The 25,394-nt window shown below is 41.3% G+C and overlaps 1 protein-coding gene across 13 annotated transcripts in view; it reads right to left on the bottom strand.

Annotated features, from left to right (window-relative positions):
• The window catches only part of itpr1b (inositol 1,4,5-trisphosphate receptor, type 1b), a 110,808-nt gene that overhangs the window by 62,182 nt on the left and 23,232 nt on the right, over positions 1-25,394 (bottom strand). For 5 of the 13 annotated variants that reach the window (XM_026935788.3, XM_026935787.3, XM_053226939.1 and 2 more), the window contains exons 12-39: positions 25,264-25,293; positions 24,090-24,244; positions 20,133-20,232; positions 19,827-19,987; positions 18,670-18,811; positions 18,333-18,491; positions 15,629-15,801; positions 15,097-15,216; positions 14,724-14,918; positions 14,250-14,501; positions 13,911-14,052; positions 13,660-13,813; positions 13,351-13,541; positions 12,957-13,137; positions 12,765-12,816; positions 12,475-12,640; positions 12,071-12,241; positions 11,472-11,543; positions 10,933-11,070; positions 10,558-10,683; positions 9,877-10,077; positions 9,517-9,768; positions 8,709-8,834; positions 7,912-8,040; positions 4,945-5,065; positions 4,640-4,824; positions 2,414-2,562; positions 681-792 (exon numbers count right to left, since the gene is read on the bottom strand). In XM_026935788.3, the coding sequence (XP_026791589.1) occupies positions 681-792; positions 2,414-2,562; positions 4,640-4,824; positions 4,945-5,065; positions 7,912-8,040; positions 8,709-8,834; positions 9,517-9,768; positions 9,877-10,077; positions 10,558-10,683; positions 10,933-11,070; positions 11,472-11,543; positions 12,071-12,241; positions 12,475-12,640; positions 12,765-12,816; positions 12,957-13,137; positions 13,351-13,541; positions 13,660-13,813; positions 13,911-14,052; positions 14,250-14,501; positions 14,724-14,918; positions 15,097-15,216; positions 15,629-15,801; positions 18,333-18,491; positions 18,670-18,811; positions 19,827-19,987; positions 20,133-20,232; positions 24,090-24,244; positions 25,264-25,293 (4,155 nt within the window). Of the gene's footprint in view, positions 1-680; positions 793-2,413; positions 2,563-4,639; positions 4,825-4,944; positions 5,066-7,624; positions 7,643-7,911; positions 8,041-8,708; positions 8,835-9,516; positions 9,769-9,876; positions 10,078-10,557; positions 10,684-10,932; positions 11,071-11,471; positions 11,544-12,070; positions 12,242-12,474; positions 12,641-12,764; positions 12,817-12,956; positions 13,138-13,350; positions 13,542-13,659; positions 13,814-13,910; positions 14,053-14,249; positions 14,502-14,723; positions 14,919-15,096; positions 15,217-15,628; positions 15,802-18,332; positions 18,492-18,669; positions 18,812-19,826; positions 19,988-20,132; positions 20,233-24,089; positions 24,245-25,263; positions 25,294-25,394 lie in introns of all 13 variants that reach the window. The other 8 variants (XM_026935780.3, XM_053226941.1, XM_053226940.1 and 5 more) reach the window with 3 other exon arrangements.

Raw genomic sequence — 25,394 nt, forward strand, 5'->3', positions numbered from 1 at the left:
TAGTTTGTTAACCACAGAATCTTGCTTGGTGATATAGCCCTTGGGTGTCTGAAACTCGTGTACTGAATGGCTGCAGTGCTGGAGGAGATAGTGATTTATAGAGATGAGTGTTTAGTGGGTCATCTCAGTAAAAACATGATAATTAACTTCTGAGTTGACTCAGGCCGGTAGAACTCCAGACCTCTGCATTATGCAGTGTGAAACTGCGGCCCTCCAGTAGCAGTAGCTCTGACACACTTTATCTAGACCAAGACTGGTGATTTGAGTAATATTAGTGTGAGGAGATTCATTCAGCCAAATAGGACAGATTATTAGTGATTAGAACATGCTGCTGGGGCTCACTGAGTGTTAAGAGTCTTAAAAATGGACTGACCCTGAAAACAATGAACTGCTAGTGTAGTTTTTGTTTTCGTGCACGTAATGGTAACCCACAAACCCACATCAAAGAATAAAACTGACAACGCATTTGAAAAGCTGTCAGGAAGATAAGAGAAAGGGCAGAATCCAGTTTGTATGCACTGTGTGTGTGTGTGTGTGTGTGTGTGTGTGTGTGCGCGCTTTAACAGTAAACCTTTTGCATAACTCAGGACAGACACCGTGATAAGGCCACAATGGAGTTTTTTAACAATAGGACCTGGACTCTGTGCTGTTCTACACAAAGGTACCTTCTGTGTTTTTACCTTCTCGCCATAACCCCGGTCTTTGGTCATCATTTCCCTGAGAGTCTGAAGAACCTTAATGCACAAACGCTCCTCATTTTCCTCCAACAGCTGCTTAGTGTGTTTTATTAGCCTGGAAAATGGAGTGAGACAGAGAGAGAGAGTGAAAGAGAGAGAGCGAAAGAGAGAGAGAGAGAGAGAGAAAGACATCCAGAGAGAGAGGGCAAAGTGAGCGAGAGAGGCAGACAGAGAGAGAGCAAACAGAGAGCAAGAGAGTGAAAGAGAGAGAGAGAGAGAGAGAGAGTGCAAAGAGAGAGAGAGAGAGAGGCAGAGAGTGAGACAGACACAGAGCAAAGAGAGAGCAAGAAGGCAAAAGAGAGAGAGAGAGAGAGAGAGAGAGAGAGACGTAAATATATAGTAATTATAAACTTGAACTGGAAATGTTCTGATTTTTTGTAACTAATAAAAATGGAGATAAAACATCACTTCTTGTTCATTTGGGATCTAAATCTCCATCTGGATTTCTGTGAAGCTGCTTTGTTCTAATTACTTTTGGTAAAAGCACTATATAAACTGAACTGAACTGAATAATGCAGAAAACCAGGACAGATTCTCTTTGTTTAAAAAAAAAAAATCTGGAAAAAGAACTTTGTAATAAGTTAGCAAGTATTATCAAAAATTTTTATCATCAATATCAAATTAAAGCCTTGCAAAATATTTACAATTGTTTTTTCTTATATCTCCCAGGTTTAATTACGTTTATGTGCAATAAATCTAACTACACTGAAATGGTATCATGGGTCATGAGTACGAGCAGATAGGTGTGTCTTTCCCGCTCTTATCTGTGTGTGCGCAACCACACACACACACACACACACGTCAGTCCATGCTGTAATCTCACTTCTACGTGTTCATCTCACACACCTCTCCACTATTTAATCCTATCACCACACACACACACACACACACACACACACACACACTTAATCCCAGCAGAAAACACCTCTACAAGAAATCCTCAGCTATGATGCACACATTCACTCGCTCACTCTCACACACACTGAGGACAGCTACTAACAGGTAAATGTTACACCTGCTCATATATCTCCATTATAGCTATTGTGTAATGGAAGAAAAGAGCTCCAGAAGCTTCTTGTCAGCCACAAGTACAGCACTGTGCAAAAGTCTTAAGCACCCTATTTTTTTTTTAGTACAAACTTTGGTATAGGTTTTTATTTTATGACTTCTATATTATCAAGTTAGTACAAAAACATTTTAGATTCCATACATTAGTTTCCAGCACAAAATTAAATGTTACAGAAAAATGTTTGTATATCAGTAATGGAAGCAGTAGATTACATAAGAGACCATTTTTCAGACAAAAAAAAAAAAAACATAATGAAGGCTGCTGGGTTTCACTGCAAAAATAAGAAGCAAGTCGACAGTCAAAGTCTCCAGAAGAACCGTGGCTGATTTTGCAAGATGCTCAGTAACACTTCCAGCTCATTTCCTTATAAAACTGCACAAATTGTACCTGAGACTATTCATTTTTTTTTAGAGTCATCACACCAAATATTGACTTTGTTTCTTTTATTACTACAGTATTTCTTTTTTAATGTAGAAACATTTAATTTCATTATTTTTGAAGGCATCTTTGCTCCACAGCATTTCTTTGAATGTGCCTGAGACTTTTGCACACTACTGTATATGGGCAGATTGAAAATTATTATGGGAAATTATTAGGATAGTCTTACTTGGAGATGAAGCCTCCGCTCTCACACTTCTTCCGAGCCTCCGTGTTCTCAGGGAAGAGCAGCTCGGGTCTGTGAAGGACATCCACGAGTACGGAGAGCTCAGCCTGCACCAGGGGCCTTAAACGGTCCTCCAGAGCAGAGACAATGTCCTGATAAACACACACAAAAACACACGGTGGTGTAAAGGGGACAGGTCGCTTATAGAATTATAATACAACCACTAGGAGAATGTAGCCACCACATTCAAACATTACATTACATGAAAGTGAGTAGAATCTATTTCCAGGACAAGAAGACCATAAATGTCTTTATGTAATTCAATTGCAGATGTTTCAAAAATATGATTTAAAAGATTTTAGCCAGTAAAGAAATATATGAAAAACCGGAAAACACCAGGATGAGTTGAACAGATATGATTTGGGTGCACAGCCTACACTTCCTTATCAGCTCGTGACAGAAGCTACACAATAACGTGATTTTTTAGTATGTGTGTGTTCACTTGTTCACATTTCTGCTTCCCAGTTCTTGGTATTCTAAACTCTGTTCCTGGACACTGAGTTTAATTTTAACCACATTTGTCTCAGTGATGTGTTAATGTTTTCTAATGTGCTTATTCTAATAATTATTATAGAATCTGTACAAGGTGTTAAAAAGCACTTAAATTTAGCTTTTGTTAAGAATTGGAGAACTAAAAAATAGCTCTTTTTAGGAGCAATTGAATTGCTTAGTATTAACAGAAGGGGTTGAATTAAATAAATATGTGACTACGAAACAAGAAGAACGTGACGCTAACGGTGTCAACAAGGATGCCTCCGCTGCCAACAAGTCTAGTCCTTCTTGTTACCAATTTGTACGCCTCAAATACTCTTAAAATATACTTCAAACAGGAAGGAAGCTATTGAAGAAAAATTATTTCAGACATTTGACCTTGCTGTGAATTTGACTCACTCTAAAGAGAATCTTGGACGGATGCACGGACAAGTTATGGAGGCATGACAATGTATAAATGGCTTAAATCATTTGGGACAAACACAACACTGACATCCTGTTTCAGCACTAGCACCCACACAAACCAAACCCATGACACCCACTGGCTCAGATGAACGAGAAGTGACCGATCTGCTGTGTAGTCCTTGGAATTTCGTTTTGAACCCTGTGACTGAGAGCGAGTAAGGGCAGTTGTGAGATCACAGTGAAGGGCTTTGGTTTAGTCTGAGCCCAACAAGAGAGCACATAGACACGCAGCCTCCTACATGAAATGTGCAAAGGGCGGCAGGTGTGGTGCAAATGTGATTAAGTGAAACTACACATCATATGATCGACTCCCCCATATATGCTTCCACACACGCACACAGAGACACACCCCAAAAGCTGACTTCTCAGTCTTCAAGTATGGAATGACAAGTTCAGGTATGCACACACATTCTATTTTCATTTCTTTAACACACAATCATGCGTATGCTATGACTTCCTGTGAACTAAAAGCAGGCTTACGAGAAGGGAGGGGCTCTGATCAGAAATCAGCTGCTCCCCAGTGACACTGGGGGGCTTCAAAAGGAAGTGGAAATAAAGCCCGGGACAGCTACAGCTACTGACCTGGTACCAGAGAACTTCGGGTCCTTTACCTTCTTTTGAGTGTAACGGTTGTGGCTATGAGCAAAGCCCTTCACCCTCAGTTGTTATTTCAACTAATATGCCTTGAAAAAGTAAATATATCAGGGTGAGCTGAACGAACATCTGTTCCAGCACTTAACAAGTGTCCGGATTCCTCTATCAGATCAAATCAGATAATTGTGTGTACTGGAAAAAACAAAGGCACTAATAATGTTGAGAAGGTTTTTCTTTAGTTGTGGAAGTGAGTCATAATCACTGGTTCGTGTCATTGTCTTAAAACAGAAATAACATTGCTGTTGTGTTGTTCATTTCTACAGCATACCTTTACTGTACAGAAAGGTGAAAGTGAGTCTGTGTGTCTTTATGTGCCTGTGTGATAGGAATGCAAGTGTGTGTGAGCAGGTATGTGTGTGTGTGTGTTGGACATGTATGGAATGTTTGTTATGTATTTGTTTCAGCATGTCACGTGCGTGCTAATGTTTGTGTGTGTGTTTGTCCTAGCTGTGGTGAGGTGACATTGGAAAAAACCAAACATTCATATTTTGTACTAAGACAGACTAAGTACCAAACACGTTCCCCTGCTGTGCCTGCCATTCGAGTGTTGGTGCTTACCTGCAGCCTCTCGATGATGTTTCTGTAGTCTTTGGATGCGCTGATTGTGGAGTCTCGTCTGGAGGCGTTCCGAGCCGACATCCTCCAATTCAGGATGGTCTTCTGTACAACGGTGTTAGATTTTACAAACAGGTTGTTCACCTGGCTGTCCAGGTCAACCGGAATGGCAATCGCCCGACTTTTGGCTGCATGTAATGCAAAGACTTTGTCAAGAGGTTGTAAGGCCTCAGAATAGGTAGAGAGTGTATTTTGTGAACGGTGCCTTGTCGCTCACACGGGTCAGAGCCCGAGACGGCCATTCTTACCCACGTCAGAGAGGACTTTGATGCAGCTCTCCACTGATGCCTTCTGGGTGGGCATGAGCCAGCTACAGTGGTACACCCGGAAAACACCCTGCAACAGCTGCACAAAGACCGGCTGACGGGTCTGCCGTGGAGAAAAGGAAAAATAAAACAGAAGGAAATAGTTTGAAAGGAAAATCAATGGTGGGGAAAAAAGAAAACCAACGAACTGCATCACCAAGATTATTAAACACACAAAATTTAATACTGTCTTGATCACATGCTAAAAAGTCAAGAGAGCATTAGACACCTCACAAACCTATGACTGCTAAAACTTACCCTTCACTAAAACAATTACACAAGCAGAAAAAAACTATACGGCCAAAAGTTTGTGGACACCTAACCATCACAACCAGGTGTGCTTGTTGGAAATCCCATTCCAAAACCATGGGCATTAACCAGAGTTAGTCCCACCTTTGCCGTTATAATGAACCCCATTCTTCTGGGAAGGCTTTCCACTAGATTTTGGAGCATGGTTGTGAGGTCAGAATTCTGTACAGGCCACTCGAGTTCTTCCACTCCGATCTTGGCAAACCATGTCTTCATGGAGCTTGCTTTGTACATAGGGGCATCGTCATGCTGGAACAGGTTTGGACCTCTTAGTTCCAGTTAAGGGAATTTGAAATGCTACAGCGTACAAAGACATTCTATACAATTGTGTGCTTCCAACTTTGTGGCAACAGTTTGGAGAAGAACCACATATAGGTGTGATGATCAGGTGTCCACAAACTTTTGGCCATATAGTGTATGTGATAGTCTGTTCTACACAATAAGAAATTCCATGGGTTTATATGATATCTTCCTATACAGATATAATTTTAGAAATAAAACTTTCCACATTATGTTGAATTCATACCCTGTATAATCTAATTACTAAAATCTGATAATCACTGACACCCATTAAACTAATTGGGGGGGTGCTAAAGTAAAAAAAATCCACAGGCATCTTCTAAATTCAATCACAAATACACAGTCAGCTCTAGTGGGCCTGAAGGGTTATACCATGAATAAGAAAGAAATGAAAGGTCCTCAGATTTGTCTGAGGTCTGCGAGCTCAGTGCTCCCCAGACAGGCTTACTAGAAATGTGACTAACCAAGCCAAGGATGTCACCACACTATACTGTGCAATACCTCTATTAGTTTGTACAGAAGGGAGGCCTGTAACAACAGAGAGCAGACAATGTCATCACACCTCACTTCAGGGAAAAGAGTGATGTCATTTGTTGGTTAGAAAAGTTGTGGGGGTCCTTTCAGTTTTCAGACATTAACAGTTTTTATTAACAACCTTAAACCACATAAGACAAAGCACTGTCCTGATTCAAACCTTTAATCTGAAGAACTGATGACTTGGGTTTCTGGTTCAGCTAAGAAAGTACAGACCACTAAAACGAGTGTGATAGTGTTATCCGAGTACTTATGTTTGAATGTCAGTCTGTAATATTTCTTTTTGTGAACTTTGGCTTAAAGTGTTTCAACTAAACACGAATAAAACTCATTTTAATCAGTCTTGTTCACGTTCGCATCTATTGTTGACATAACCTAAGAGAAAGAGAGAGATTCTGTGGCATGCTAGCTTGTCTTCTCCGGTAGCCATTTTAGCACCTCGGGACAAACTACTGCTTTAAGTTACAAACTAAGTTTACATAAAATTACTGTGAACCATGCAAAAATCTAACACAATACAAATTTGTTTTACAATTTCTATCCTGTTAATGCTTGAGAATATGTTGGCTATTTATTCAAGTGCTTTCCACTTTCATATGGGAATCAAAAGGCATTCAGTTGGCTGAAAACTCTCCTGATCAGCAGCCAAATGGCCAAACAAAAACACATCCTAGTGAAATCCTCATGAGCAGGAAACAGCTGTCAGCACATATGGATTAGGTTCAATCCGGGGGAGTACCTAGACAAATACAGGTCTGAATGTTAAGTCAAAGTCACTGATGGGTCATCGTACAGGAGGGATGGTGGGCGGTGTTTAATGAAGTCAACATACCCAGGGGAGATGAGTACATACTAAATCTCCAAGTAAAGTGACAATACTTTCCAAGGACAGTTGAGCCAGTCAACTGTAAGAATTAGCTGATTACCTCTGACATCCATTCATGCACCCAGCCAAGGGTACACAGTGTGTAAGGACACATTTGTATATGCGCACACGCACGCGCACTCACACACACACACACACACACACAAACAGTAAAACCATTTGGCTAGACCTAACCACACTAGTAATGTTGCGAAACAGATATTTGGGAAGTCTGGATCTGTAGAATGGCTCACACAGAGGCCTGTATGTGTGTGTGTGTGTGTGTGTGTGTGTGTGTGTGTGCGTGTGCACCAGCAGTGCAAGCAAGTGTAACCAATGACTGGCTTGACTGCTTTTGGAAAACTTTGCAATGCACAGTCTGAGTTCTTGGAAAGCTGTGACTCAATCCAAGTAGTCAGCCTTTTTCTAAAGAAATGTGTGCATGTCTGTGGTGCACATGTGTGTGAAGAAATTTAGTGTTGAGCATGTGAGTGTGTGTGTATGTGTGAGTGTGAGTGTGAGTGTGTGTGTGTGTGTGGTAGATCTGAGATATGTAAAGGAACACCAGGATGTGAGGTGGGGGTGTTTGGAGGAGGACGGGTTACTGGTACTTACATACATGTGATGTGTCATCTAGATGGGGAGGGGGATCAAAATGATCAAAAATATGCTGCTTCCTTTATTAAACAAATGTAAGTCTTCAGCAACATTATCATTAAACAAATCATTAAACTTTGATATTAAATGTTAAACAGGAACCACACCCGAAGCCTCACAACAAATATAATAAGGAAGTATAAGTTAGTTTCTTTATAACGCTACAATGCGATTTATGTGCTTTCGTGTCTCGCAAACTGAAAGTAGAGCTTCGGGTCAATATAGAACCGCCTGGCAATGATTACCTGTAAACTAGTGCTCTGATCGGAAAAGGGGGAGCTGAAGAAAGTGGTGACAATGCTCATGACCGTCTCAGTGACATAGCGCTCCATCGTGGAGTCGGCGTGCTTGCGGTCGCTCGTGTTGTTGCAGACCTGCGAGCCGTAAATAACAATAACAAAAAAAAAAAAAAGATGCAGAAAATTAACGCAATGCGTAGGCCATGCTGAGTAAAGTCAGAATACGGCTCTGATTCACCCTTCCTGTGTCAGCAATAGCAGCACAATGACGCAAAGATCACGCAGAACAACATGGATGACTGTAACTCGCACTTAACAAACGATGTCTCGCTAAAATGAACTCCATGTCATGGGTTTAAATTTAAATTAAATAATTTAATTAATTAGTATCAGCTAAACCGGTTACAACTCGCAGCTTGAAGGATTCTAACACACATAGTTTGTACTAAATGTATTTCGCTCCCGACGGTATGGTCATATATCCCGAATGGGAATTCTACAGACATCTGTTCCGAGACCAGGCTTTCTCCGAATTCTTAACTTTGAAACTATACTGTATCTTAAGACATCTCATTGCTACATAAATTTAAATTAGTGCCCACCCTTCCTGTTTTTCTCTTTTGCACTTTAAATAACCCCTCAAAATCACTTTATCAGATAAAAAAATAATGCAAATTCATCACTTGTTGCTCTTGCCTTGTGGAATCATTTGTGCTGAAAATATCTCTCACATATCTCCGGTTCTATCTTGTATCTGACAAAACACAGAATCAAGGTTCAGAAGCTGTTGCATAGGTGATTACCCTGCATATATCAACCAGGAAGTTCTCAAAGAGCTTCCACATGTGGTTGCTTGTGTAGATCTCCTTCATCTCCACTTCTGTGTCTACATAGCAGTGGTTTAGGAAGTCGATATATGCAATCTTCACCTGCAGACAAACAAGACAATTATTGGAAATAATGGCCAAACAAATTGCTGTGGTTTTTCTCAAACCATAACAATGGCAATGCAGTCAGGAACTTTGTATGGACAAAAAAATTACTTGATTAAATAAATAAATACATTATGCCAAGAAAAAAATTCCCTAGTGATCCGACTTCTTGAGATAAGTATGTACACACTTTTTCTAAATTATACACCTTATATGCCATTATAAAATGTATTTCCAAGAAACACTTTATAAGGGTCTTACACTGTTGGAAGGTTTGATAATAGCCAGGCACAAAAACCAAAACTACCAAAACACCAGACCTGTGGGGTAGCTCTTAAATACAGGATAACAAAGGAACGCTTGTTCAAAATTCACTTAACTGAATTTTTCTTGGAATTAAATTAAATCTTCAATTAGCGGAATTTCCTGTTGTCAGTATTTAAACTAATACGAAGTTAAAATCTGATCTAATCACTTTTTCACAGAGAGCAGCTTTGGCCTCTTAATAATGAAGTTGGATGTCAGTTACAATTTATTTGTTATATGTTTTATATTGTTGTTTCAAAACTAGTATTTCCATTGCTTGTTCAACATGTCAGTGATTGGGATTGCTCCAGTGTCTCAAACAGACCGAGTCGTGTTGAGCACAGCACACCGAGAACAAGGTGGACGGCCTGACCTCAGGGATGCAGTCCTCATGGGTGACGACACGGACGATGTCATCCAGGGGCAGCAGTGAGTTGCACTTGATCTCCGTGTAGACGTTCTTGCCCTCAGTGCATACGGCCAGCAGCTCCACCAAGTGGATGTGGTACATCAGCGGGCTGTTTTCGTCCATCCGGTCTCGCTCCGAACGCATCATCTGCACCAACGTCTGGAACGAGGCTCGGTCGTTGTAGAACACCAACACGTCCTCCCCGGCATTCACCAGCTACGATGAGGAGGAGAGGGGTAGACGGAGATGAAGAAGGGGAGAAAGAAATGAGCATTAAAGTTCACAAGGCCTAAAAAGATGGCGGAAAAAATACCCATAACCCACCTCTGCCATCACGATATCCTGGCATTTCTTGATGAACTTGTTCTCAGCCTTGACGATGGTCTGCAGGAACTTGAGGTACTGAACGTGGCGGCCGTGCGTCTCGATGCAGTGCACAAAGTGCTGCACCACGCGGTCGTTGATCTCGCTACACAGCTGGAAGTTATTCATGAAGATGTGCTGCATGGTGACAGCCTCTAAGATCTACAGAGGGAGAACAGGGTCACAGCTAAACACACCCAGTGCTGCAATATGTCAAACTAAACAAATCTACTGAAAAGACAGCAATGTAGTGTCTAGATTAAATACCCAATATTGAGGACATATAGTGCTAAGATTGTAAGATGCTAGATCATGAGATATTTCAGGGGTTAAATATGAATGGTGTATATTCGATAAATCATGTATAATCTAGACTACAGGTAATACCCTCAGTATTTCCCAATTTCATAAAAGGCCATGCTACACTTCTATCTATTTCTAATCACTACAACTTTTGTACAGGTCTTTTTTTAGATTCATTTGCCATGGAAAAGTATTCCACTGCAGATTACCAGAAGGTCTTATCTACCTTATCAAGCCTATCAGGACATGCCCTAGATGCTGGATAACCCATATGAGTTCCATGAAATTCAAGCAAGACTTTTTTCCATCCAGCACAGATGTTAATTTACATGGACTCACCCCTGGATTGAGGAAGAGGTTAATGTGCTTGTGGAGCAGGGCTTGGTTCTGCTGGTTCCCAGCACAGAAGTTCTGGAGGAACTCGTGAGCCAGCTTCATGATCTCCTGCATTCTAATATCCTCACCCTGCCAAACCAAGCACACCTCATTATTGCATTTAGTTGGTTTTAGTTGGCTTTGATTGATTGTTTGTTTTTTAACTCTCTCCAAAGCAGGGTCCTAACAAGCCCCTTCATTTTCAAGTGGGAACCTTACGATATGCCTCAGATATGATATCTTACTACATCTGTTCAGCAGCAGATCTCACCACATCCTGATACTCTTGAGACTCACCAGATGCTTCTTACAGCAGAACTTTCTCATCGGAAATCTCACCTTCTCATAGGGGATCTGAAGTAGCTCAAGTACCACCACGTGAGCTCCCATGTTCCTCAGCAGCCTTTGCTGCTGTTTCTTACTTTTCTTCCCCGATACTCCCTCCTGAACACACAACTTGCTCAGCCTTAACAGGATCTATACAGAGCAAGAGTGAGAAAGAAGGAGAGAGAGCTTTTCTTTTACTTATAAAAGTGCCAGGCTTAAGTTGGCATTCTGCACTTAGTCATCATAGATCGATGACATTTCAACTAAATATCAACAGAAACACAAACTAAAGTATGATTAAGAGAGAATGAGTAGGAATGAACTAGATCATGAAAGACAACAACAACAACACACAACAACAAAACATGCCTTCATGCCAACTTATTATCTTTGGTTTTGAATGAAGGAGTTTAATTGGTGTTCGTAGGGCCGTAATAGCATGTAACAACTACTTCACCACTACGTCATGGCGCTGCCTTGCATGGGTTTGCAGGTGTGTGTGTGTGTGTGTGTGTGTGTGTGTGTTGTCTATAGAAATAAGGTACATTTACCTCCTTGACAACCCTGTAATTATAGCTGCTAGTGCTCTCCGTTTTATTTTTCTCCATGCCACTTATGTCACCCTGCATAAAGAGTGAAAACAAAACAGTCCACTTTCAAACACAGTAATTATTCAAGAGCAATCCAAACAGGGGTTAGTAGTGCCAAAATCACCGGCTCTGTGTCGAGCTAAGAGTAAAAAAATAAATAAATAAATAAATAAATAAAAAATAAAAAAGGCTGGTGGTTATTTTTCAGGTAAACATGGGAAATGGACCCACATTAAATAAAGTAACTGAAATTACTGGGCTAAAATCCTAACCCTTCCGAAGCCGTAACACTGCTCCTGGATAAATATTTTAAAACTTGTTACTCTGAGAAGTGTGAACATGATTCTAAACTGATCAAAAATTCAACAGACACATGATAAGGTCTATTCACAGTTAACCAATTCATATTTCGTAGTAAAGAAATCAATCTGATCCACTGATCGTTTATTGCTTCTAAGCACGATTCAGATTAAAGTAGGTGTTAATATCGTGGGGTGGGTCTCAGGGATGAACCAATGGGATTATATCTAATTTGTGCGTAATATTCACACTTCTCAAACCTTCTTTTTGTGGTCAGATTCAGCCGGACCATCGCCTCCATCCAGCGCGTCGTCCCCCTGGCGCTTGTACACCCACAGCTCAGACTTCTCCACAATGGAGCGCAGCTGGTCTAGGTCAGACTTTATCTGCTTGTAGTTATCTACGTCCTGACTGGTCACCAGGAGCTGGACCTGAAGATACAGTGAGAGAGAGAGAGAGAGACAGGTTGGGCTTAGTTGGGCTTAGGTTAGAATTAGCAGGTCATGTAATGTGGTTGAAAAGGAAATTTCCTTTTCAGAAACAAAGAAAACAGGGAAAGGGAAAGTTTTGTGTGTGAGTGTTTTATTTAGACACTTACTGAGCCAACAGTAACACTAAACCTCTCTGAAAGCTGAGGACCTGAAAGCTGAGGAAGTGTGTGTACCTGTTTGAAAGCCATGAGCACTTCCTGTCTCTGGCTGAAGTGTCTGAAGAGTAGGTGTAAAGCCCCAGACACCAGCGGAGGGTAGTCATGCATGGTGAGGTGCAGAAGAACCCTCAGGAACGTTCTGCCTCCGTGGTCATCAAGGTCTAGTGGTGTGTTCTCCTCGCTGAGTGGATAACAACAAAGACTCTTTTATGTACCAGGACAAAGAACTAAACATGCTTTGTATATGCAGAAATACTTGTATACAAAAAAATACAGATCTTTTATGGTTTATGGCATCTTCACACCTTGCACCAAAGATCCCCTCAGCCTGCTCTTCGATTTTCTCAAAATCTAGTGCTGTGGAAGGCAAAATGGACAAGCAAATAAACAAAGTAGGAGAAACAAAACAAAAAAAAAACACTCTTAAGAGTTAGGCATGGGGTTCGAACTCTTAAGCATGCGGTTCAAACACTTAAGCATGTGGTTCAAGCTTTCACCTGGTATACTATTAGGACCATCCCCATTAGCGGTAGCTGTAGTAGTAGCATTAGCACTAGTGTTACCATTAGCATTAGGATTAGGCAGAGTGTCGGTCTGAGTGTTGCTTCCATCAAACTCTTTTTTAAAAATGCACAGCAGGCAGGAAATCCTGTAGTCCAGACGCACATTCAGGATAAACTACAGAGTGAAAAAGACAAAAACACGGCTTACAACGGCCCTTTTAATATTCATACTAACAAGTCCACTTATTCAAGAACCTTTTCCCAGTTAACGACTTGCACCCATAGAACACTCTTCATATATAAAATCCCACCCTAAATGCTGCACATACACATCTAAACATTTACTCACGTACACAGTGAATGGACGCAAACACGTGACTCTTGTTACCTGGAGAATCTCAATGATCTTCAGCTTGGTGTCCATCACCAGGATGTCCTCCTTCTCAGGCTCCGTCTGGGTCTTGCCCACCTCTCCGTCCGGGGGTGCTGTAGGGGTGGAGGGCAGAAAGCCGCCCCCCCTTAGCACAACCTGGGTCATCAGTTCCCCGACACCATGGATAGACCTCATAACATTACTACCTGCAGAGATGAAGAGAGAAGATATCACGGATCAGTTAATGCCTCTTTTTATTAAGCCATTAAAAAACAGTAATATAAAAAACCATAACGTTCGCACAGGTGACAGATTAAACGACACCTTTGTTCTCGTCGCCTTTCTCCATTTTGTTGATGGGGTATATCGTGCTGACATGCACGCAGTCTAATATGGCTAGCAGGATCTTGGTCAGGCGCAGCAAGTCACTGAAGCTGTAGAAGCCGAAATAGATGAGGTTCCGCGCCAAGTTCACAACCTGTTCGTGACAAAATAACAGATTCAGACAGTGAGGTACACTCAGAATCAGACGTGACAGCTGACTGTGTTGAAATGGGGAGCCTGTGGAAACTCGCCTCGAACGTGAGTTTGTTTTTCTCCTTGTCTGAGAAGGGAACATTTTGACAGACCACAATTCTCAGATAATTCTCCACAAACTCCATAGTGAGAGCGAAACGCTCCTTAATTTCATCTCTGGTGGTGCCGTCGTTATCATAACTGAAAGACAAAAATGATGATAAAATCACCCATAGTACAAGCGAACAGCGCTTGTACATTTTCCTAGCTAACAGCACTGTGAAATATGAGAAACAAAATATTGGGTTGAGAAAAATAAAGATGTGGCTATGAGAATGAATACAATAATCATACTTTTATTTGGAAGGTCAGGGGGGAAAAACTAAAAGCTGACGTACTCATCGATGGCGATCTTGGAGGGGATCTCAGACCACAGGCGGGCGTATTTCACAGGCGTAACCGGTTCCTGGGGGTCACGATCCACATGCATGTGCAGCATGAGGCGGCAGAAGGAAGCGCGCAGGTCATAGGGCAGGTCCTCGTCTGACATGCAGCGCAGGATCAAGTCCACGTCCAGCTGACCTGAGATTTTGTTGATGGCCAGATACTGGCGGTCGAGGCACATGCGAGCAAACAGGTTTAGCTGGTACCTGAGGACAGGGGAAAGGAGAAGAGCTGAGTGTTAAAAATTCCATTAAAATTCGTCCGGTCATTTCCATTGGTTATTTCATTACATCATATTTATGTCTTTCCATTATTATTGCTCACTTTCTTTCTTGATTTATTGTATCCCTTTATGTTATTGTGATAATATTTCTAAAACGTACTTATGTTTGTTTACTCGTCCTGTGCACCACTCAAGCAGGTATTACCTGTAGTAGCTGACAACCTCCTGGTCTTCCTTCTGGCCTTCCTTGGCATCCTGTGCCAACTCCCTGATGCTCTTGCTGCGGATTTCCTTCCCGCTGTCTTTCCAAAACAACCACACCTCTTCCACATCTTCCTCTGTCTCTAGTGGAGGCTCTCCGACATTCAGAGAATCGATCTCAAACCGAGACAACACAAGTCTGAGAGAAAGTGAGAGAATAAAAAGACCTTTTACATCGTATCAATTTTACACTAAGTCGGACACACTATACTTAAGCCAGCATGTACAGAGAAGATGGATACATACAAATACACGAGGGTTTTTATGTACATTAAACTGTTTGACGATACAAATAGTTTCACAGTGTAAGAGCTCACTTGGTTTCTATGAGGATGTCGGCATTAGCTGGGTCCAGCACTGCATTACAGATCAGCTCCTGTGTGACTGGGATCGATTTATTCATTGACACACACAGATCAGAGAGGTAGTCCAGAAACCTATATATACACACACACACACACACACACACACAAGAAAATTAAGTAGAGAGCTATCAGATCTCTTATTCTATTAAACTCTATTAACATGGGTCCTGCATAGAGCTGTGCTGGTGGAGGTTCTCTGGCTCAGCATTGTACTTCTTATTATGTACTCTTCATTACTGGCATTATTCTTCCTCAAAGCATTTTACTAAATTTGCTTTGTTTGGACTATAAATTACAAAACAGACACTCATCATTGTGTTTGATTATAAACACTTTAAGCACACCCTGTCCTTTCCCCTTATATCCCTTTTCTCTTGTACGTTTTGGCTAGGTGTTTATTAGTTTTCCATTTTCTCTCCTCCCTCCTTTTTTTTTTTAAAGCATCTGTCCATGCACAAACCAGCTCTGGCCCTTTGCCTCTCACCTAGGCTCACGGTTCTTTCTCACAAGGCTGACAAAGGTGTCAATCTCAGCTGCGGTGATGTGCTTCTCCAGCAGCTTGCGGTTGTTATGTAGGAGAGCCGTGATGGTGTCCTCGGCCAGCACGTCATAGCCGATCTGCTTCTGCATGAACCGGAACTGCTTGGCAATGTACTCCTGCACCAAAAGGGGGGGCAGTCAAGCAGGTCAGCGGCAATAAAACAGGCAGCACTCTTACAAAAAAACACACACTGAAAACTAATCGGATATTGCTCCTGATTGGTCTGTGTGTCCTCAGGTCTATCTGATAAACAAAGGCAAGGTACAGCATCAGCTGTAGGGACTGTTACCTCTCCTGATTCAGCTCATAAAGAGACTGCTAATAAGTTTTCTTTTCTATTGTTGGACATTTGTGATTTGGTTCTTTCGGTGCTGGTGGCAACACTGTGGTTTGAGCTTACTGTGGCTTGAGTTCCCATGTCCTTGAAACGTGTATCTGCAGGCTTGCATTCTCATCCATGAGAAGGACAATCATTCTGCCCTGGTCCTTCAACTCTTTATTTGTGCTGTGTGGTGCTCTGATTCTCTGGGATGTCAAAGCGGACTCTGCATGACGTGGCACTGTGAGTGGGACTGTGACTATCTAGACATTACCGATTCTATTTCATAAACTCTAACCGATATATTTTTTATATTTTGCTTCTGTTTCTTCTCGCAGTATTTTCTAAACCATTAGTGTAAGAAAGGTGCTATTTAAATAAAATCATTACATATTATTATTGTAGGGGCTCCCCAGGTTTGGGTTGAGAATTCTACACTATGGTATGCATGTGGAGTTCTGGTCTTTTGAAAAATTTCACGAGTTTTCACACATTTTCACAAAAGTAGTTAGTGTACAGGTAAATGATAAGGGCAGACTAACAGTGAGCTTTCTAATGTGAACTGCACAAGGGAGTCTGACCATCACGGCCTCTTCTACAGCCCCAGATAGGAGGTTATTACAGACCACCAGATGCAGGCAGACTCAGGAAGTGAAGCTCACTCTTGAGGCAGAGATAAGGTCTAAACAGCTTGGTCTGGACAAAGCACGAGACAAAGAGTCTTTAATTCAATAACCTCTGCATAGTTCAGAGAACTACCATGTCAGAATCTAACGATCTCAGCTCAGAAAATCCTCTCAAAAACGCATCTGTTAGACAGTGTATGAATCTTTGTATAGGTAAAGTTCACAAAACAGTGCTGCTGTGTGATACAGAACAAAATCATGCTGTCAGACAACAGCGTTATTCTGTAAACGAGAGACAGGAAGTATTTATGTCCTCAGCGTCTGACTCGGAGTCTATTTTTTGCTTTTTAGATGCATTTTTCCATTATTAGTGTCTGGAGTACATGCTGTAAAAGGATGTGCCATCATGGCCATGAAAGTAAAACCTGACTACAACATGCTTTTGCTTTAAATAAAGTATTTTTTTTTAAAGTAAAGTAAAACCATCCCTGATCAAAATCTTCTGTGGCCTATTATCTAACAATCATTCTCATCACATTTCCTAGTAAGCAGCATCTCACACCTTCAGCAGCTTCTGAAAGAGAACCTAATCAAAGGAGCATTGCCTTAAACTCATGTGGATGCAGGACATATTGGTCTACTCATGACAACTGGGTCTACTCATGACAACTGGGTCTACTCATGACAACTGGGTCTACTCATGAGGCCTGTATGAGAAGAATTACTGCATGATCTGTTGAGTCAGAGTGCGATGTTTGGAAGGAAGTGCACATGCTTGGGATCAGCTGCGCAAAAACAGCACTTTTTGAAACTTATTATCTTAATAAAATATAAGGCAGTTCTGTCTCGATTTTGCTGCGATTCATCCATTGGCTCCCTCTAGCTGCCCCCACTGGATTTAAAACAGGGGTGCTTGTCTACAAAGCCAAAACTGAAGCAGCCACCTAGCTACCTCGAAACACTTCTCAAAGCCTGGTCTGTACCATGATCCCTGCTCAGCTCGACTCCCATTCTCTCAAGACACAAGGATGACATGTAGCCACCTTCTAATGAAGACTGAAGGCCCACCCCCTCACTAAGCACTTAAAGGTGCAATACTCAATTTTTTTTATTTCTCACTTGTACAAATAATCTGCAAAATATACAGAACATAATAACAAAATAACGGTTTATGCTATGACCTCAGGACAAAGGTATTAATAGGCTGAGAAAACCCATTTGGAATACCGACATCCGGTCTGGAATGCTTGTTTTGTTTTGGGATGGACCTTCCATCAGTCATGTTATAGACGCGCTACAGGCCACTGTAGATCCTGGGGGTGGAGCTTTGTGAACATGGCCGGGAAGGGGAGGGCACGGCCTCAAGGGGAGGTCAAGGCCTAACCCTCCTACTTAACCGTTAGAGAGCTAATCTTGAAAACAAAAATTGACTAATTTTACTTAATGCACTTTAGTGAGAATCACATTGTACACATAGACAAAAAACTTGACTGGTTGAATGTATTCTTTGCTGTACAAAGTTTTACACTAACTCCATGGGCATATGTTTTGATAAAGACTATACAAGCCTACTGTAAGTCACTCTGGATGAGGGTGTAAATGTAAATGTCTATCATACACCACATCATCCAGCACTTCTGGAAAGTCACAGGTGTAATTAAAACCAAGCTGATTATAAGTAAATACCCTTAATGACACCCACCTGGTTCTTCCTGTAGTCCTGCTGGGAATGGCGGAGCACTCGGTAACACAGCCGACAGATGTGCCTAAAAGGCGCGTGTCTCTGATCACCGAGCTCCTCCAATCGGAGCATGGGCCCGTCGCCGCTGTCTGTGAACGGAGCCTGCAGGAGCTTAAAGATCTGCAGTGGAGAAGAGAGGACAACACAGGCAAACACGTCAAAGCTAAAAGCCCACACGAACACTAACATGCACACGACAACGGTCAAGTGGAAACATTGTTCAGGTATGTGTGCACATCGCGCTGTGTAAAAATGCAAATAATACATTAAAATAAAGTATAATATATGGCATTTCTACCTGCTTGAGGATGTTCTGCTCCCGCATAAGCTTCTGGCGTTCGCGGTTCGGCTTGTTTACCATAATCTCCAGCACATCTTGCCCACTGTTTGGGATGTCCACCACAAAGAACACCAAATCCTCCAGCAGCTTGGTCACAAACCTGCACAAACAATCAGGGAACAGAAAGACACATAAGATCATCAACACATACACTTAGGGTCAAACTTATTTTACATTTTCTTTCCAAACCTATCTGTAAAACTGCAACAAGAAGTCATGTCATTTTTCAAGAATCCTAAATTAGATTTAAAAAAAAAACAAGTCTATAATAATACTAGTTTTGCCCACAGTCTTGATTGGATTCCATCCAATATATGAGCAAGATCAGAAGTTCTGCTTGTGGTATCAGGCGAGAGATTATCTCATAACACGCTGCACATAAAAAGCAGAAACACAACTATCTCTACATTGCAAAAAGTAAATCTTTATGTTTTTTACACATAAAAACAGTTAGAGATAGCATTTTTTATAAGTATATACATCTCAGTGCTACAATATTTTTAATTTATGCTACAACATTTGAAAATTTTTGAAACTATATTTGGAAACTAAATCATTATGAGGGGCCTTGAATATAAGTTTAAGTTAAGTTTCACCCTAACACTTTATAAACTAATAATAAAACCGAGCCTACACCACGTCCTAACTTATTTCTAAATTCCAGCTAGTGGATTTTCACGTGTGCACGAGCTTAAGGTCCCACACTTGTGCAAGATAACAATAAACTTTACTTAACCTGCCTGTTTTATTTATATACTCATAATTCTTATGTCATTGCTCCCCGATGATCTCTTCCCGATGCCGGTTCCAATTTGGAATAATTCCAACAGGGTGGCCCTCAGGAATTGACAATGGCTCATAAGCCAGTCATTCTGGGCCAAAAAAAATGATTACTCTCATTACAGACACATGCCTGTTATTGGCAACATTTCATTCAGTCTGCTGTCGTAACCCTTGGATCAGTCGAGTCTGGTGTTTAAGCCTTTAAAATAAAATAAAAAAATCTGGGCCCTCTGTCTATGTAACACTTGATTAGTGGTATAAACATATTACCTGTTGTATCATAGCACATTTCCTCTTTCCCCACTCTAGCCTAACATGTCTTAGGGTCCTACCTCCTTTCGTTCTGTGTAATTGTGCCTTTCTCCAGTTTACCGGCGATAGATGCCAACACTTTACTGGCATCATTGGCAAAGTCCAAGTCCCTGACCTCAGCAGGGGGGACAGGCACGATAGCAAAGGCCTCTTTGTCTTCTTTGATAGCAGATGTGCCAATCTAGATAGAGCATGAACAACAGATTTCATGCTGAAATGCTGGTTTACGGTTAATCTGTTTTGATCATCAAATCATGGTTGATTGAAACAATACACAAACATCAATGAATCATCTTAGTTATCCAAACAATAAGAGACAAATCTACCCGAAGCATGACAGGTTTTTCTTCCTCTTTGTCGATGGGGTTGTTGGTGCTGTGGACCCATGTGTTTGTGCACAGGTGTCGCAATCGCACATATGAGTTCCTAAAGGAAACAACACGTGCACTCAGAATTACAGACTCAAGACCACAAGACACATACCCTATAATATCAAGTGCTTTAATTACAATTATGTTTTGATGATGTCCTCTAAACACAGTTCATTACAGCTTACTCGCCAACACTCAGCTTTAAATTGCCCAACAAATATCTGAACAATGAGAGTTATGGCCGATGAGAAAAGAAAAGGACTGTATGACAAAATACACCTCAATTCATAAATACAATAAAGATCATATCAAGTGAGCCAAGCAGCAGCCCAGCGAGTTACTGCTTGAACAAGCAAAGCACAGATCCGCTCCATGCCTCTGTCCTCAAGGCAGGAGGTCATGAGCTAACAGAAAACGCTGTAAACAACATGTCTAAAATTTTCCCTTCGTCTCATTAATTAGGCTACGTAGTACTTTTCATACAGGGTTATTCATAAACGTGTTTGCTTGAGGTGATATTTTAAAGTGAAACTGCTTTATAAAGAGAAACCATTTTCAGTTTTTAGATTTTATAAATAGCACTCTATGTGCTATATCGTGAGAAGTTTATTTTACACATTGCCAACACGCTTAGAGAGAGACAGCTGGGGTAGAAGAAGGTATTTCAGCAGGCGTTCAGATTCATTTCAACCTTTTGGTGTATTGCACATTTGCCTGAGGGAAAGCCACCCAGTGTAGAGGAGGCAGTCATGTGAGAGTCTCTGAGCATCATTAAGTCAAGAACACATGGGGCGAGGAAGCAGAAAGCCCTTTCAGATGCCTGCACCCCCAGTGCGACACATGTGACTCGCATTACATTTCTGGTCTGAAGACAAGACAATTAAGGCAGAAAATTCAGGACGTCTTAGAGAGAGAGATAAGCACTGCTGCGTGACCAACGGGCTCGTCACACTCACTGAGCAAACAGGGTTTTCCAACGTGGTCATCAAGGTCAGCTAGGGTAGATAATTAATTAACTATTTTAACCCATCCGTGACACTGCTACTGAACTTTCCTGTGGTTTCAGGATAGAATGCTGGAGCCTCCATGTGCTTTTCAAATACATCTCCTCTACAAGGGTTTTATGTAAAATTCTTCAGAAGCTGAAATTACCGTCAAGATGAGTTCTGACAGGCCCCAGATCAACTAATGTGTGTATTTAGGCAAATGTTAGTTGCACAATCCTTATGTAAACTCTGTGAGAATTTATGGCGCTTGCTCAATTACACACACACACACACAGACACACACACACACCTGCCAGTTATCAAAGCCTGTATTGTTCTGATCCCGCACCACCGCGTCAGTGTGCAAACACATCCTCTTGAGGAACTATAGCGCCTCCCACCACTGACCGACCTCCCTGTATTTTTTTTTCTTCACTAAGTTGGCAGTTAAACAGTCACACATACATACAGTGACCCTAACTAACCCTCTGCCTCATCCGTAGTAACTCCTGGAATTAAAAAGCCCAAAAAAATTATGTATGGACACACACAAAAAGAAATGAAGCATTGGGCCACCAGCACGTACATCAGACACTGGTTGTATTTAGGCCAGGTTGCGTAATGGGCCACCTCATCAACAGGCTTACCTTTGTGTGTCCGTGTGTGTGTGTGTGTGTGTGTGTGTGTCTGTGTGTGTGTGTACTCTGTGGGCACTTGCATTAATTAGGCACGCCTAAAGCTCTTCTTTGTGCCAAGAGGTGTTTGTGTGCATGAGTGGGCATTTTGCAAGACAGACAGCATGCAGATTACAACGTGACACACACACACCACTTTTTCTTATCTTGTGAACTCAGACCACACTGATCTCTCTCCCACACACACAGAATCACAACTAAGCTTATCAAAACATCTACTAGCCACAGTAGATCATAAAATCTAGCGCTCAAAGCATAAACGGAAGGATGAGAGGAACTACAGCAGTATTAATAGCCGGGTATGCTGACAGCTCTCAAGCCTAGTATAGATATAAGCTTAGTTTCAATGCTACACACACACACACACACACACACACACACCTAAAACTCATATATAACTAACACAAAATGCACTTATATATACCCCTAGAGTAATAGTCCTAGCCTCACGTGGCCCGTTAAGAAATTATTAATTGATCGTGAAAGTTCTAACCATAGTTTATCCTTTGTGCCCAGTGCTGGTCCTTAAAATCTGCTGTTTAATTCTAATTTGAACAGGAGACCCAGGTAGGGTAGATTAGATACGAATCCGGACTCAACTGTGTATAACTAAAGCCAGGTTGAGCTTCAGGAGTGGGACGCAGAGGCACAGCCCCGAATCTTGATCATCCACACTCAAAGCCGGAATCTGGTTCAAATTCAACAGTGGCACTGCAACACAAGGCCGACTGCGTCATACAGGGATACTTTCCAGATGATCGGCAGTATAAACACAGCGTGTTGCGTAACATCTGGCCTGTGCTTGCCATCAGGAGACGAGACAAAATTAAACAGGATGAAATCGAGGGGAATGGTGACCACAGTTTCCGGCCTACTCTGAAGGTGGGACTTTCCTGCCTATTTTTCACATGATGAGGTCAGAATTCAGTGGAAGTCTTAATGAGGGTATGAGCTAGTAAATACACACACTGTCTCACACACACAGACAAACACACACACTCTCCCACACACGTATTCCCGCAAGCCAAATGATACATGTAAACGCAACTTGGATACAATGGAATTTTGTGAAAGCGCATATCAGTAAAAGTGTGTGTGTTTTGTGTGTCTGTGTGTAGCTTTCTGACGTTAAGTAAAATATTAGTCACCGGCATTCAACAGACAATAAAACCCGTGGCACGAGGTAATGGAAGTCACAAGATCACAGCTGTATTGTGCAGACTTGTGCAACCGCGTTATACTTGCAACACACACACACAGAAATGATAAACATACGAAATTTAGACTCAAAATATATATGGCTGCATACCTCATACTATACTACTACTAATAACAATAATATAGTAATAACAATAATAGTAATAATAACAGTAGTAATAACAACTCTGTAGCACACTAGTGCTCAGTATTTTCACATTAAAACACTATTAGTGTAATAAAATGGTGATGCATTACTGACATTTTGAGTCAGCAGCACAGAGAGACAATGACCATAAATTAATAGCCCAATAATAATAATAATAATAATAATAATAATAATAACAATAATAATAATAATAATAATAATAATAACAATAATAATAATAATAATAATAATAATAATAATCTGCCTTTCATGGTCACAGGTGTATTTTTAAACCGTGAAAACATCCATAGCTAAGGCGATTATATCTCAGTTTGTTTACACAAAGCAGAAATGGTCATGCTGGTCAGCCATCCTCCCTCCCTCCATCCACACATCTGCCTCTCTCTCACCCTCTCTCTTGGTGTGCCGCTTTAGCTAACACAGAGATTGAGGTCCAAGGTTGTGTCAGTTGGAAACTTGCTGACAAGAGACTTAAAACGGAAGCGTATCGGCTCAAACGAGCGCCAGCGCCATCAATTACAGATCTTTGTGTGGAAAAGGTTAAGGTCGTGGCAGGCAGTACCCTTTTCCAGGGGTCCAGGGAGCAGGAGAGAAAATCGATGCAACAGAACCTGCAGTGTCGACTATGCTCTCGTGTTACAAAGCCCTCGCTCGGGTTCTGTTGCTCTCACTGTAACCCAGATTAACCCCAACATCTCTACATCCCTCGGGATTCCAGACAACCCATACAAGCCATAGATTATAAAGTGAGTGTGGGAATGATGATGCTGGCCATTTTGCAAATGTTTAGCAAAAAAAAATGATTAAACATTGTGATTTTACGTGATGATGTAAAGTTAGTGAAACGGTATGGTGAGATTTCTACCTGGGTACCAGGGAGTCCCCTCCTCTAAGAGTGGTAGGGTCCAGCTCAAAGATGGAGGAGATGTCATTGCCGTCGGGGACAGAAATGAGGGTGTACATGACCTTCTCGTTGGGCGTGCGCAGACGAGCTCGTAAAGCCTCGTGCTCCAAGTCCAGCTGAGACAGAAGACACTTCATTACCATGGAAACTAAGCAACCAAGAGGTCAGCAAGCAGCACTGACGTAATACACACACACAAACACACACACAAAGCCAATCATACACTAAGGTAACCTTAATGATGCCATCGCACCAAATATAGATTACAGTGATATTTATCTTTACGTAGGAGACCATGCACCAGCTTTGTCAACGTGCTAAGCCTAGCCTATGACATGAGATATTATTCAGAAAGATCTTGTATAAAATATAATATGTGTATGGAGAAAAAAAGAAAATATATGTAGTATTGACCGCTGATTAAAAAAAAAAAAAAAAAAACTAATATCTATGTCTTGGTGGCCTTGACAAGCAAAAAGCCCTTTGCCTTTGCCCTGGTCATAGTCTCTCCAGGAAGCGAAGAGGTTGCTTCAGGAGTGGTTTCATACCACCATCTCCAGGCTAGCCTCAGTACTGCAGCCGTTTTTCCTCAGTGCAGCACCACCTTGTGTTTATACCAACATTCATCCAACAAATGCCTGTTGAACAATTGACTAAAAAAAATCAATTCATCAGACACACTTTATATCTTGCTCTTGCACCTTCAGCACTTCTCTGATTAACGAGCGATTCTAACAAAATTGAAGAATGAACAAGACTTTGTGTTCGCTTGTGTGAACACTCTTTAAGAGGCATTCTTAACTACGAAGTAATGTTTTTAACTTGTGGTCTCTTGAACAAAAGGTTGGTGACTGACACAGTCACAATTTCACACAAACACACCACACACGTCTCAATGGAGGACATGATTTTACACAACGTTATGCTTAAAATGTACAAAAATAAAGAATGGCACATACAGTGAATGTACAGGACTACACTATGGGATGGTGCACAAATGCAAGAAAGAATATGCACATTTAGCTATGTTTTGTACAGTGCACAGAGATCCAGAGCTATGTGTACAAGCATAATGAGAACAAAAAAATAGGGGAATTTAGGTGCAAATGGATTCTAACTGACCAACGGAAAGTACCTGGAAGTTAAAGGGGATAAAATCACCCGCCTAGAGCAGAAAACAAGATCCGGCACATAATTTAGATAAAGACACAAAGTGAATTAGACACACAAACAAAATGAAACAGGATTAAAAATATTACATGCAGG

Source organism: Pangasianodon hypophthalmus, chromosome 20 (genome assembly GCF_027358585.1).
Source record: "Pangasianodon hypophthalmus isolate fPanHyp1 chromosome 20, fPanHyp1.pri, whole genome shotgun sequence".
Classification (NCBI taxonomy): domain Eukaryota; kingdom Metazoa; phylum Chordata; class Actinopteri; order Siluriformes; family Pangasiidae; genus Pangasianodon; species Pangasianodon hypophthalmus.